The sequence below is a fragment of the Mobula birostris genome, chromosome 4 (genome assembly GCF_030028105.1).
Source record: "Mobula birostris isolate sMobBir1 chromosome 4, sMobBir1.hap1, whole genome shotgun sequence".
Classification (NCBI taxonomy): Eukaryota; Metazoa; Chordata; class Chondrichthyes; order Myliobatiformes; family Myliobatidae; genus Mobula; species Mobula birostris.
The window spans coordinates 18,778,441-18,792,073 of record NC_092373.1 but is presented as its reverse complement, the minus strand read 5'-3'; the positions used below and the strand labels follow the sequence as shown (position 1 = coordinate 18,792,073).

The 13,633-nt window shown below is 40.0% G+C and overlaps 1 protein-coding gene across 2 annotated transcripts in view; it reads left to right on the top strand.

Annotated features, from left to right (window-relative positions):
- LOC140196193 (thioredoxin reductase-like selenoprotein T) overlaps window positions 1-12,461 on the top strand; it is a 29,594-nt gene extending 17,133 nt beyond the window's left edge. Inside the window, exons 4-6 of one of the 2 annotated variants that reach the window (XR_011885646.1) lie at window positions 2,666-2,753; window positions 10,076-10,272; window positions 11,787-12,461. Coding sequence is in view for 1 of the 2 variants with exons in the window: in XM_072254972.1 (XP_072111073.1) it covers window positions 2,666-2,753; window positions 10,076-10,200 (213 nt within the window). In the remaining variant the exon portion in view is untranslated. The remainder of the gene's footprint in view (window positions 1-2,665; window positions 2,754-10,075; window positions 10,273-11,786) is intronic. The other variant, XM_072254972.1, reaches the window with a different exon arrangement.
- Window positions 12,462-13,633: the final 1,172 nt, after the last annotated feature.

The window sequence follows — 13,633 nt, the reverse complement described above, 5'->3', positions numbered from 1 at the left end:
AATTCCAAGGTTCTTCACCCTCCTCTGTTTGAAGAAATTTCTCCTTGTTTCATTTCTAAACAGTCTACATCTTATTATCAACTGTACCATCCAGTCCAAGACTGTCAACCCAGCTGGGTGTGTTGGGGAGGGGGGGATAGTTTTCCTGAAGTAATAGGTTTTGATGGGATGTCCTGTCATTCTTTAAAACTCCAGGCAGTACAGTCCCAGTCTACTGAACATTTTCTCATATGGCAAACTTGCCATTCTAAGCTTGCATTGTCGGTTAAGGAGACCAACACTATACACAATAAATCAGGAGCAATATTACTAAGGTTCTTTGTAACTGTAATAGAAATCCACAGTGTGTTCTTCAATTTTGCCATCTCAGTTGTTTTAAGATTCAAGTACATTTATTATCAAAGAATGTATAAATGATACAACCTTGAGATTTGTTTGTGTATAGGTAGCCACAAAGCAAGAAGCATAAAATAAACCAATTAAAGAAAAAAAGAATGCAAATAAAAATAAAAGACCAACACCAGATGCTCAAGAGAAAGGGGAAGAAAACACAGATCATGCAACAATTGAAGCAAACAACATTCCAAACTAAAATTGAGTCCTTAGGTCTAAACCCGAGATCGCAGCAAACTTGTACCAAAAACAATTGAGAAACTTCTTTGCAGTTTCATCGTGCTGGAAATGCAGTGCTGTTATATTTCATAACTAGAGTGCAGTCAGATTTGTGAATTAACCCCAAGTGAAATGAGCTGCTTTGGCAATTGATTACATTAACAAACGAGAAAATATGCAGATGCTGGAAATCGAAGTAACACACACAAAATGCTGGAGGAACTCAGCAGGCCAGGCAGCATCTATGGAAAAGAGTAAACAGTGAATGTTTCGGGCTGAGACCCCCTCAGCAGGACTGGAGAAAAAGAGATGAGTATAGTTAAAAGGTGGGGGGAGGATGAAGTAAAGGGCTGGGAGGTTGATTGGTGATAGAGATACAGGGCTAGAGAAGGGGGAGTCTAATAGGAGAGGATGGAAGGCCATGGAAGAAAGAAAAGGGGGCAGGGGGTGGGGGAGGAGACCAGAGGCAGGCAATGGACAGGCAAGGAGATAAGGTATTTCATCTGGGTAGCCTTCAGCCTGATGGTATGAACATCGATTTCTCGAACTTCCAGTAATGCCCCCCCCCCCCACACCATTCCTCATCCCCTTTTTCCTTTCCCACCTTTTCTCCTTGCCTGCCCATTGCCTCCCTCTGGTGCTCCTCCCCCATTTCCTTTTTTTCCATGGTTTTCTGTCCTCTTCTCCAGCTCTGTATCTCTTTCGCCCTGTCAACTTCCCAACTTCCCAGCTCTTTACTTCATCCCTCCTCATCCTGGTTTCACCTATCAACTTGTGTTTCTCTCTCCCCTCCCCCACATTTTAACTACTCCTCATCTTTTTTTTCCAGTCCTCCTGAAGGGTTTTGACCCAAGATGTTGACTACTCTTTTCCATAGATGCTGCCTGGCCTTCTGAGTTCCTCCAGTATTTTGTGATTACATTAACATTGAGTTTCTAACTTGCAAGCATTAGCTGCAATTTTGTTTTGTTTGCAACACAATCAGTGGTTAATAATGGGTCTGTCTCTTCCTCCTAAAAGCATGAGCAGGCTATAAAGTTTCCTTTGGCATAAAATGATTAGATTTTTTAAGAAATGAAACCACTTGCTTGCTGTAAGTTGCAATTGTTTGTTCATTTTCCAAGACCCATTAAATTGGACCACAGGGTATGCAGAAGAGTATTTCAGATGGCGCTCAGATCATTTTTGAACATTTTATTTTTTTTAACAGTCTTAATAGATTCATGAACGTGTGTTTGTGGGATGGTTTTGTAATAGAATTTTGCTCTTGATTTTGATACACAACTATTTTCCTAAATATTGCACTTGAGATTCTTGCCATTTTTCTTTCTCATCTTCCCATCACAATCAGCACCTGCTGATGTCACGATATATTAATGTTGTAAACCAGTGTCCCTTCAGTGCTCAGATTGCCCCTCTGCAGGTGTAAGACTAAACAAATAATGGTAGTGAGCTCCCTGCCCATTGAGAGATAACATTGTGGCCAAGCATGGGACTTGCTGATATTCTTTTTCCTCAGAACTGCACATAATACTCCAGAAGGCTCACCAATGTTTTATAGAACTTCAACATTACATCCCAGCTCCTGTACTCAGTACCCTAATTCGCGAAGGCCGATGTGCAAAACTCTATTTACGACATTATCAACCTGTGCCACTTTTAAGGAATTGTGGACCTGTATTTTCAGGTCCCTTTGCTCTACCACACTGCTGTGCCTTACTGTTCACTGTGTGAGTCCTGCCAAAGTGCAACACCTCACACCCCTACATTAAATTCCATCTGCCATTTGTTAGGCCCTTTTCCCCAGATCACTTTACAAGCTTTCTTGGCTTTTCTTACTGATTGTATGCTATTGCAATTCATATCTTGATTTGTATTTTATTATTCAACCTAAGAAATCACCGTTAGCAGCATTGTTAATCTATTTTAAACCTGACTTAGTTTGAGCTTTATCCAGTGATGATGAAAGGTGTTACTGAGAAGCTGGTATGGGGGGAATGAAGTAATTAGACCATTGCACTAAAACTGACTGCAGTTTTATTTTCTTACTTAGATCTATGCATGCATGATGGTGTTCTTCCTTAGTAACATGATTGAAAATCAGTGTATGTCCACTGGTGCATTTGAGATTACATTAAATGGTAAGTCACAAGATTGACTCTCCCTTTATTCACTGCAATTGCATTTAAGCTCTCATTTAAAGTAAAGCAAATGCCAAGAAATCGTTCATAATTGCAGACCATCTATGAACAAGGCCTGTGAAATAGGCCAACCATCTAGCCTATTTTAGTATTTACACAGTTTAAACATGTTAATTGTAGGAATCTCTAATAAATCAAATATTTTTTCATTTGTATTTAAGTTCTAGGACTGGTTTTGGTAGTGGAGGTGGAGAGGAGCAAAACAGTTGGAATCTTCGAGCAGAGTTTTGACCTGTTCTGAAGAAGTTCTACTTTTTTGTTTAATTGGCTTTTTGTTTCTTTTAATCATTTGAACAGAATGAAGTGGGTGGATTTAGGTATAGAATCATAAGTGGTTTCCAAAAGATTAAATCGGAGCAAGAGGCTGAGAGTGAAGAAGTAAAGGAATCTCGGAGAGAAGTCATTTTTTGTTTACATTGCTCTGGGAAAAGAGGCTAGACTGCGCAGGCGCGTGACGTAGAGCGCCAAAGGTTTAAAAAGGAGAGGAATTTTCAACGGTCTTTTTTAAATCGGAGCAAGAGGCTGAGAGTGAAGAAGTAAAGGAATGGTGGAGAGAAGTCTTTTTTTTTACACTGCTTGGGTAAAAGAGGTTAGACTGCGCAGGCGTGTGATGTAGAGCACCAAAGGTTTAAAAAAAAGACAGCCATATACACCGGGCAGCAGAGTGGGACGGCTTTGGCTCAACAAGCTTTGGCGTGAGCAGGCAGAGGCGAGGGTAGGTTCAAGTAAGTTTTGTTTTGTTGTTTAGCGTAGAGAGAATGCCAGGCAGGATGTTGGAATGCTCCTCTTGCAGGATGTGGGAAGTCAGGGAGACCTCCAATGTCCCAGACAACAACACTTGCAAGAAGTGTATCCAGCTGCAGCTCCTAACAAACTATGTTAGGGAACTGGAGCAGGAGCTGGATGACCTCCGGATCATTCGGGAGAATAAGGAGTTTATAGGTAGTAGCTTCAGGGAGGTAATTATGCCAAAGGAGCAGCACACAGGTAATTGGGTTACCGTCAGGCGAGGGAAGGGGAAAGGGCAGGCAGAGCAGGGTTTCCTTCTGGCCATTCCCCTCAGCAACAAGTATAGCGATTTGGATATTGTTGGGGGGGATGACTTACCTGGGACAAGCTGCAGCAGCTGGATCTCTGGCACTGAGGCTGGTTCTGCAGTGCAGAAGGGAGGTGGAAGAAGAGGAGAGTGGTAGTGATAGGGGACTAGATAAAGATACAGACAGGAGGTTCTGTGGTTGTGACAGAGACTCCCGGATGGTTTGTTGCCTCCTGGGTGCCAGAGTCAGGGATGTCTCTGATCGTGTGCACAGCATTCTGAAGTGGGAGGGTGATCAGCCAGATGTCATGGTACACATCGGTACCAGTGATGTAGGAAGAAAGAGTGAGGGGGTCCTGAAGAGTGAATATAGAAAGCTTGGTAGGAAGTTAAAAAGCAGGACCTCGAGGTTGGTAATCTCAGGATTGCTACCTGTGCCATGTGCCAGTGAGGGTAAGAATAGGATGCTCTGGTGGATGAACACGTGGCTGAGGAACTGGTGAAGGGGGCAGGGTTTCAGATTTCAGGATCATTGGGACCTCTTCTGGGGCAGGTGGGACCTGTACAAGAGAGACGAGTTACACCTGAACTACAAGGGGACCAATATCCTTGCAGGGAGGTTTGTTATTGCTGTTGGGGAGGGTTTAAACTAGATTTGCAGGGGGATGGGAACCAGAGTGCCAGAGCAGATAATGGAGCGGGAGTGAAAATAAATGTTGTTAAAAGTTCATGCAAAGTCACAAATAGAAGGGTTGTGTGTGGTGATAATAATCTTCTGAGGTGTGTCTATTTCAATGCAAGGAGTATTGTGGGTAAGGCAGACGAGCTGAGGACGTGGATTGACACATGGCATTACGACATTATAGCCATTAGTGAAACTTAGCTACAGAAGGGACAGGACTGGCAGCTTAATGTTCCAGGGTTCCAATGTTTCAGACGTGATAGAGGCAGAAGAATGAAGGGTGGGGGGTTGGGTGTGGCATTGCTAGTCAGGGAAAATGTTACAGCAGTGCTCAGGCAGGACAGTTTAGAGGGCTTGTCTACCAAGGCCATATGGGTGGAGCTGAGAAACAGGAAAGGTATAACCACATTAATGGTGTTGTATTATAGACCACCCAATAGTCAGCGAGAATTGGAGGAGCAAATCTGCAGAAAGATAGCAGACAATTGCAGGAAACATAAAGTTGTGATAGTAGGGGATTTTAATTTTCCACATATTGATTGGGGCTCCCAAAATGTTAAAGGTCTAGACAGGTTAAAGCTTGTAAAATGTGTTCAGGAAAGTTTTCTGTATCAATATATAGAGGTACCAACTAGAGAGGATGCAATATTAGATCTCCTATTAGGAAACGAGTTAGGACAGGTGACGGAAGTGTGTGTAGGGGAACACTTTGGTTCCAGTGATCATAACACCATTAGTTTCAATTTGATCATGGATAAAGATAGATCTGGTCCTCAGGTTGAGGTTCTAAACTGGAAAAAGGCCAAATTTGAAGAAATGAGAAAGGATCTAAAAAGCGTGGATTGGGACAGGTTGTTCTCTGGCAAGGATGTGATTGGTAAGTGGGAGGCCTTCAAAGGTGAAATTTTGAGAGTGCAGGGTTTGTATGTTCCTGTCAGGATTAAAGGCATATTGACTAAGAATAAGGAACCTTGGTTCTCAAGGGATATTGGAACTCTGATAAAGAAGAAGTAGTATGACGTGTATAGGTAACAGGGAGCAAATAAGGTGCTTGAGGAGAATAAAAAGTCCAAAAAAATACTTAAGAAAGAAATCAGGAGGGCTAAAGGAAGACATGAAGTTGCTTTGGCAGTCAAGGTGAAGGATAATCCAAAGAGCTTCTACAGGTATATTAAGAGCAAAAGGATAGTAAGGGATAAAATTGGTCCCCTTGAAGATCAGAGTGGTGGGCTATGTATGGAACCAAAAGAAATGGGGCAGATCTTAAATGGGTTTTTTGCATCTGTATTTACTAAGGAAACTGGCATGGAGTCTATGGAAATAAGGCAAACAAGTAATGAGGTCGTAGAACCTCTACAGATTGAGGAGGAGGAGGTGCTTGCTATCTTGAGTCAAATCAGAGTAGATAAATCCCCAGAACCTGACGGTATTCCCTCAGACCTTGAAGGAGACCAGTGTTGAAATTGCAGGGGCCCTGTCAGATATATTTAAAATGTCGGTATCTACAGGTGAAGTGCCGGAGGATTGGAGGATAGCTCATGTTGTTCCGTTGTTTAAAAAAGGCTCTAAAAGTAATCCGGGAAATTATAGGCCTGTAAGTTTGACGTTGGTAGTAGGTAAATTATTGGAAGGAGTACGAAGAGATAGGATCTACAAGTATTTGGATAGAGAGGAACTTATTAGGGAGAGTCAACATGGCTTTGTGAATGGTAGGTCATGTTTAACCAATCTATTAGAGTTTTTCGAGGAGGTTACCAGGAAAGTGGATGTTGTCTACATGGACTTCAGTAAGGCCTTTGACAAGGTCCCGCATGGGAGATTAGTTAGGAAGATTCAGTTGCTAGGTATACATGGAGAGGTAGTAAACTGGATTAGACATTGGCTCAATGGAAGAAGCCAGAGAGTGGTAGTGGAGGATTGCTTCTCTGAGTGGAGGCCTGTGACTAGTGGTGTGCCACAGGGATCAGTGCTGGGTCCATTGTTATTTGTCATCTATATCAATGATCTGGATGATAATGTGATAAATTGGATCAGCAGATTTGCTGATGATACGAAGATTGGAGGTGTAGTGGACAGTGAGGAAGGTTTTCAAAGCTTGCAGACGGATTTGGACCAGCTGGAAAAATGGGCTGAAAAGTGGCAGATAGCGTTTAATACAGACAAGTGTGAGGTATTGCACTTTGGAAGGACAAACCAAGGAAGAACATACAAGGTAAATGGTAGGGCACTGAGGAGTGCAGTAGAACAGAGGAATCTGGGAATACAGATACAAAATTCCCTCAAAGTGGCGTCACAGGTAGATAGGGTCGTAAAGAGAGCTTTTGGTACATTGGCCTGATATAATCAAAGTATTGAGTATAAGAGTTGGAATGTTATGGTGAGGCTGTATAAGGAATTGGTGAGGCCAAATTTGGAATATTGTGTGCAGTTTTGGTCACCAAATTACAGGAAGGATATTAATAAGGTCGAAAGAGTGCAGAGAAGTTTTACAAGGATGTTGCTGGGACTTGAGAAACTGAGTTACAGGGAAAGATTGAACAGGTTAGGAGTTCATTCCCTGGAGCGTAGAAGAATGAGGGGAGATTTGATAGAGGTATATAAAATTATGGGTATAGATAGAGTGAATGCAAGTAGGCTTTTTCCACTGAGGCTAGGGGAGAAAAAAAAACAGGACATGGGTTAAGGGTGAAGGGGGAAAAGTTTAAAGGGAACATGGGGGGGGCTTCTCTGCACAGAGCGTGGTGGGAATGTGGAATCTGCTGCCAAATGAAGTGGTAAATGCGGGCTCATTTTTAACATTTAAGAAAAACTTGGACAGGTACACGGATGAGAGGTGTATGGAGGGATATGGTCCAGGTGCAGGTCGGTGGGACTAGGCAGAAAAACGGTTCGGCACAGCCAAGAAGAGCCAAAAGGCCTGTTTCATGTGCTTTAATGTTCTATGGTTCTATGATTAATGTTAACTCTCTGTTTTCAATTCGTTCCTCCTATTCTTTGTTTCATGTTTTGCAATTTGTGATTTGCAATTCTCGTGTATATTCATAGACATAATAACACTCGAGAAGACCATCCAGCTCATTGAGTCTGTGCTGGTTCTCCCTAGAGTAATTAAATCAAACTCATTCCCTTCTTTATCCACTTAGTCCTGGTGAGTTAATTTCCTTCAAATGCATAATTTAGTTTCCTTTTGAAATCTTTGATCAGTTGCATTTTCTTTACTTTGTAGGCAGCAAGTTCCAGGCCATTATCCCCATGCTGCTCTTTCCCCCTTGAAGTTTCCACTGTCCTGATTGGGAAAAATACACACAGTGGCCACTTTATTACGAACACCTTGTTATGCAAATATCTAATCACTTAATCATGTGGCAGCAACTCAGTTCATAAAAGCATGCAGACATGGTTCAGACCAAACATCAGAATGGAGAAAGAAATATGATCTAAGTGACTTTGACTGTGGAATGATTGTCAGTGGCTTGAGTATCTCAGAAACTTCTGATCTCCTGGGATTTTCACACAAAACAGTCTCCATTTTACAGAGAATGGTGCAGAAAAAAAAAAATCCAATTAGTGGCAATTCTATGGGCAAAACACCTCATTAATGAGAGATCGGAGGAGAAAGACCCATAGATCAAGTAAATACCTATTTTATTTGTCTATACATTTAGTGGCCTCTTATAACAATTACAGCACAGAAACAGGCCATCTTGGCCCTTCTAGTCTGTTGGGAACTCTTACTCTCACCTAGTCCCACCGACCTGCACTCAGCCCATAACCCTCCATTCCTTTCCTGTCCATATAGCTATCCAATTTAACTTCAAATGAAAATATCGAACCTACCTCAACCACTTATGCTGGAAGCTCGTTCCACACAGCTACCACTCTGAGTAAAGAAGTTCCCCCTCATGTTACCCCTAAACTTTTGCCCTTTAACTCGCAACTCATGTCCTCTTGTTTGAATCTCCCCCACTCTCAATGGAAAAAGCCTATCCACGTCAACTCTATCTATCCCTCTCATAATTTTAAATACCTCTATCAAGTCCCCCTTTAACCTTCTACGCTCCAAAGAATAAAGACCCAACTTGTTCAACCTTTCTCTGTAACTTAGGAGATGAAGCCCAGGTAACATTCTAGTAAATCTTCTCTGTACTCTCTCAATTTTGTTGACACCTTTCCTATAAATCGGTGACCAGAACTGTACACAATACTCCAAATTTGGCCTTACCGATGCCTTGTACAATTTCAACATTACATCCCAACTCCTATACTCAATACTCTGATTTATAAAGGCCAGGATACCAAAAGCTTTCTTCACCACCCTATCCACATGAGATTCCACCTTCAGGGAACTATGCACTATTGTTCCTAGATCCATCCCTCTGTTCTACAGTATTCTTCAATGCCCTACCATTTACCATGTATGTCCTATTTTGATTAGTCCTACCAAAATGTAGCACCTCACATTTATCAGCATTAAACTCCATCTGCTGTCTTTCAGTCCACTCTTCTAACTGACCTAAATCTCTCTGCAAGCTTTGAAAACCTACTTCATTATCTGCAACTCCACCTATCTTAGTATCATCTTTATTAGGTACATCAGTATATTTGTTAATGCAAATATCTAATCAGCTAATCATGTGGCAGAAACTCAGTGCATTTAAAAAAAAAAGTTCATTTGTTCAGACCAAATATCAGACTGTGATATTTGGAAAAAATGTGACCTAAGTGACTTTGACCACAGAATGATTGTTAGTGCCAGGTGAGGTGGTTTGAGTATCTCAGAGACTTCTGATAACTTGGGATTTTCATGCACAACAGTCTCTAGAGTTTACCGAGAATCGTGTGAAAAACAAAAATCATTCAGTAAGCGGCAGTTTTGTGGGCAAAAACGCCTTGTTAATGAGAGAGGTCAGAGGAGAATGGCTAGACTGGTTCAAACTGACAGTAAGGCGACACTAACTCAGATAATCACGCTTTACAACAGTGGTGTGCAGAAGAACATCTCTGAACACACAGTACATCAAAACCTTGAAGTAGATGGGCTACAGCAGCAGAAGACCATGGACATGCATTCAGTGGCCACTTTATCACTTTATTAGGTACAGGAAGCACCAAATAAAGTGGCCACTCAGTGTATTATGCTTTTTAATGTGTTATGAATATTGTATGAGTGTTCAACTACATTAATTTTTGCTGAGGCTTTGTTGCATAATAAATGTCGATTTATTTGAACTAGTATATACCAGGTGATAGTGGATCCAAACTCCTAGCAACTGCCTCCTGTCTGAATTGTTTTTGTTCATTGCTTTTCTAGTTTAACATGATGTTTATCAGAGATACGATAGGCCTCTAATTCAGTTACATCAAATAAATCTAATGAAACTTATTTATTACTTTATCGTCTCTTTGTTTAAAATATTATTTTGGCTATTGGAGTTCTTTGTTCTGTTTGGCATTAATTAAAAATAGTTGCTGACATTTCTGTAATTGTACTTTCTAACATCCTGTCCAAAGTGATTGGTAATTAGATTTTATTTTAATTTTCAGATGTTCCAGTGTGGTCCAAACTAGAATCTGGCCATCTTCCATCCATGCAGCAACTTGTGCAGATTCTCGACAATGAAATGAAGCTCAATGTACACATGGATTCAATCCCACTTCATCGGTCTTAGCTAAATCTCCAGCATTGGCAAGGCTTTTCCGTGAGTGATTCTTTCAGAAACATCTTCCTCAAGCATATTTGAGTAAGTTTCTCTAGTCAGAGGGTGGTGAATCTGTGGAAGTCATTGCCACAGATAGCTGTGGAGGCCAAGTCATTGGATATAGTTAAAGTGAGATTGACAGCTTCTTGATTAGTAACGGTGTCCAAGATTACTAGGAGAAGGCAGGGGAATGGTGTTGAAAGGGATAATAAACTAGCCACGATAGTTGGCAGAGCAGACTCGATGGGCTGAAGGTCTAATTCTGCGCCTGTGCCTTCCGGTTTTCTTGTTGCATCCAGTTACTAGACGTTCCTTAGGAGTGTTTTTATTTATAATTATAGTTTTCCTCAATTTTCTTCGCAACATACAACTGCTTTGAAATAGGTACTTTTGTTATTCTTAGATATAGGAACATGTTCCAGATAAAGAGTAAAAAAGAAAGCATATGGGAAATAGGGGGGGGTCAGACCTTAATTCTAATGATGGGTCTTCAGCCTGAAAAATTTACTGTTTCTTTCCCACAGGTTTGTTCTGATCTGCTGAGTATTCCATAATTTTCTTCTTTCTTTCTTTCTTTTTCAATCTTTTTATTAATATCAAAATGGTAAACATAACAGTATTAATACAAAGCTATTGGGATTACATTGTTAATAATTAACTTATATAAATATAAACTCAGTTGGCACACAGGTATTAAACCTCCCAAAATCGTACAAAATACGAATATAATATACGAAAGAAAACCAGAAATAGCATGAAAATGGGGGGAAATTACCCTAAAAAACTAATCTAACAATACTAACCAACTAAACTAAGGAAAAGAAAAAGACATGGGCTGTTGTGTTTAGTTTTGGACTTTCAGCATTTACCGTTTCATTTTAGGTATTCATCATCTGCAGTATTTGGCTTTTGGATTAGCATAGAAATTTGTAATAACTGTTAGCACGGATTTTTGAGTGTATCAAAAACAGACTTATGAATCAGACTGAATAAGGATTATATCTTTTGTTGATTCTTATGGCTTCAAACCAAAAGGTGTGTTTACTAGGTAATGTCAGATGTCATTTGATTTGTATGTGATGTGATCAATATGAATGAATAATCACATTCTTTATCACTTAATGGATATTGACTTTTTCTTGGAAATGTGTGGTTCAAGTTTAAATATCATTCAACCATTCATGAATACAGCCAAACAAAACAGTGTTCCTCCAGGGCTAAGTGCAAAACACTGTGCCAACAGTCATACACAGCACAAGGCATAATAGTAACCATTCAGTCATGCAAAGATGTATGTAGCCTAAGTCCCTGACTGACATGCCATGTAAATTGATAGTGCGTGGCTGTATCGGCAAGAACAAGCAGTTCTCAGCAGCCTGTAGACAAATGCATGCAACCTAATTTGTCTTCCACTGAGCAAACACTGGAGGGTAGCTTCGACAAGTAATATGTCAATATAATTTTTGTACTTGTATGTTGTTGGCATGCAATTGATTGTATAAGCTTGCATGCCAAAAGTGTCAAGTGGAGAATCCTAATTTTTTTTTATCTTGCAGGTATTTGAGAGGATATTTTCTGAGAACGGTAAGACTGATGACTGTGAAGGACTGCACTTAAAGCAGCACTGACTGTTTGTGCAGACTGGATGTTCCCCACATCAGACCTACTGAACCTTTGAAACTTCCTCTTAAAAATGGAAAAGACTTCAATGCTCTGCTACACTGATTCTGTTCACCCTGTAGTGTACTGCACATATATCAGATTGTAATATGAACATAGTTTTTTTTATATGTAATTTAATACGACTTTGTGGAGGCATTTCAAGAAATGATACAAGTGACAAATAACAGTTCTGTTATTTTGTGTTTTTAAATGAGTGATATACTATAAATTTTGTTTGATATTGTACTTTAGAAATATATTATAATTTAATTGTGGGTACATTTTTAACCTGAAACCTTCATGAAAATCTATTTGCGCTCGTGTAGAAGTGGACAGTTTAACATTAGTACTCCTGTACTAATGTTATTAAATTGGAACCATACACTGAAATATTTGCCAACAAATAAAACTTTTTTTCTCCCAATCCTCACACTCTCAAGTTTATCGCAATATGAAGCTTAACTTGGAGAGTACAATATCATTGGTCAGGGGATATAACCAGCTGGGTAGGAAGTTTTCCCTAAAAGTTAGTTAAAAATGCCTTCAGTTATAATTAAAATGCTAATATGTCAGAATGAAATTACGAGGTGATGAATGCTGAAGCAAAAGTTTAAGATGGAGGGGGAGGGTGCTGAAGGAACACTGGTTCCTTAAACCTAATTAGATATTAAACCTTTGATAGCCTTTAATTATAAAGTGGACACTGAATTCATTAGTAAGGGTAATGGGAGAGTTCTCACGTGGTCATGCATTTTTGTGAAGTTTAATTTGAAATAATATTTTTGGTCAAATTCATGTTACTGCCAAACTTTAAGATTATTGTTTGATTATTTGTAGAGTAACTTTTTTTTTGTTAACCATTCATATTTCTTTCTTTTATGACCTGATTTGTGTTCTATGTTTTGGTGGAAATTGAGACATTTACATACCTTGAAGGATGCATTGTGGTAAAGTTTGAGATGATGCATACAGCCTGGTTAAATATTTCTAATAATCCTGATAACTGTCTAACTGCAAAGGTCTCTATGAACCTGCTCTATTAAATAGATATTTATCAAATCAAAGGAGTGAATCATTGCTCATACCCCCTTCTTCTCTTCCCAGGATAATGGATAGAAAGTTCACGAGTCCAAGGCACAATTTCTAGCAACACAGTTAATTCCAGTAACCTCACACCATTGGTTTTTTTAGGAAGTGGTGATGGGAAGCTATTAATAGGATGTAGCAAACAGAAGCATGATAAAACATACTTTTCATAGTCAAATCAGTTACATTTCTTTATACTGAAAGACAAAAAAATACCAAATACTTGCTACACAATACTTCCATAAGGCATAGGAGCAGAATTGGGCCATTCACTCAATAGAGTCTGGCTCACCATTACATCACGGCTGATTTATTACAGGTGTCCCCCGCTTTTCGAACGTTTGCTTTACGAAACCGCACTGTTATGAAAGACCTACATTAGTACCCTGTTTTCGCTTTCAGAAGGTGTTTTCACTGTTACGAAGAAAGGCAGCGCGCGATAAAAAATCAGCGCGATAAAAAGCAGCGCGCGCCCCGAGCAGCTGCCCTTGCCCGGATTCGGAACGGTATTGCTTAAACACGTTGCACTGAGAGCCGTTAGCAAGATGAGTTCTAAGGTGTCGGAAAAGCCTGAAAGAATAAGGGTGTTACACTTAGTGTAAAACGAGACATAATTAAGCATTTCGATCGTGGTGAACGAAGCAAGGACAAAGTG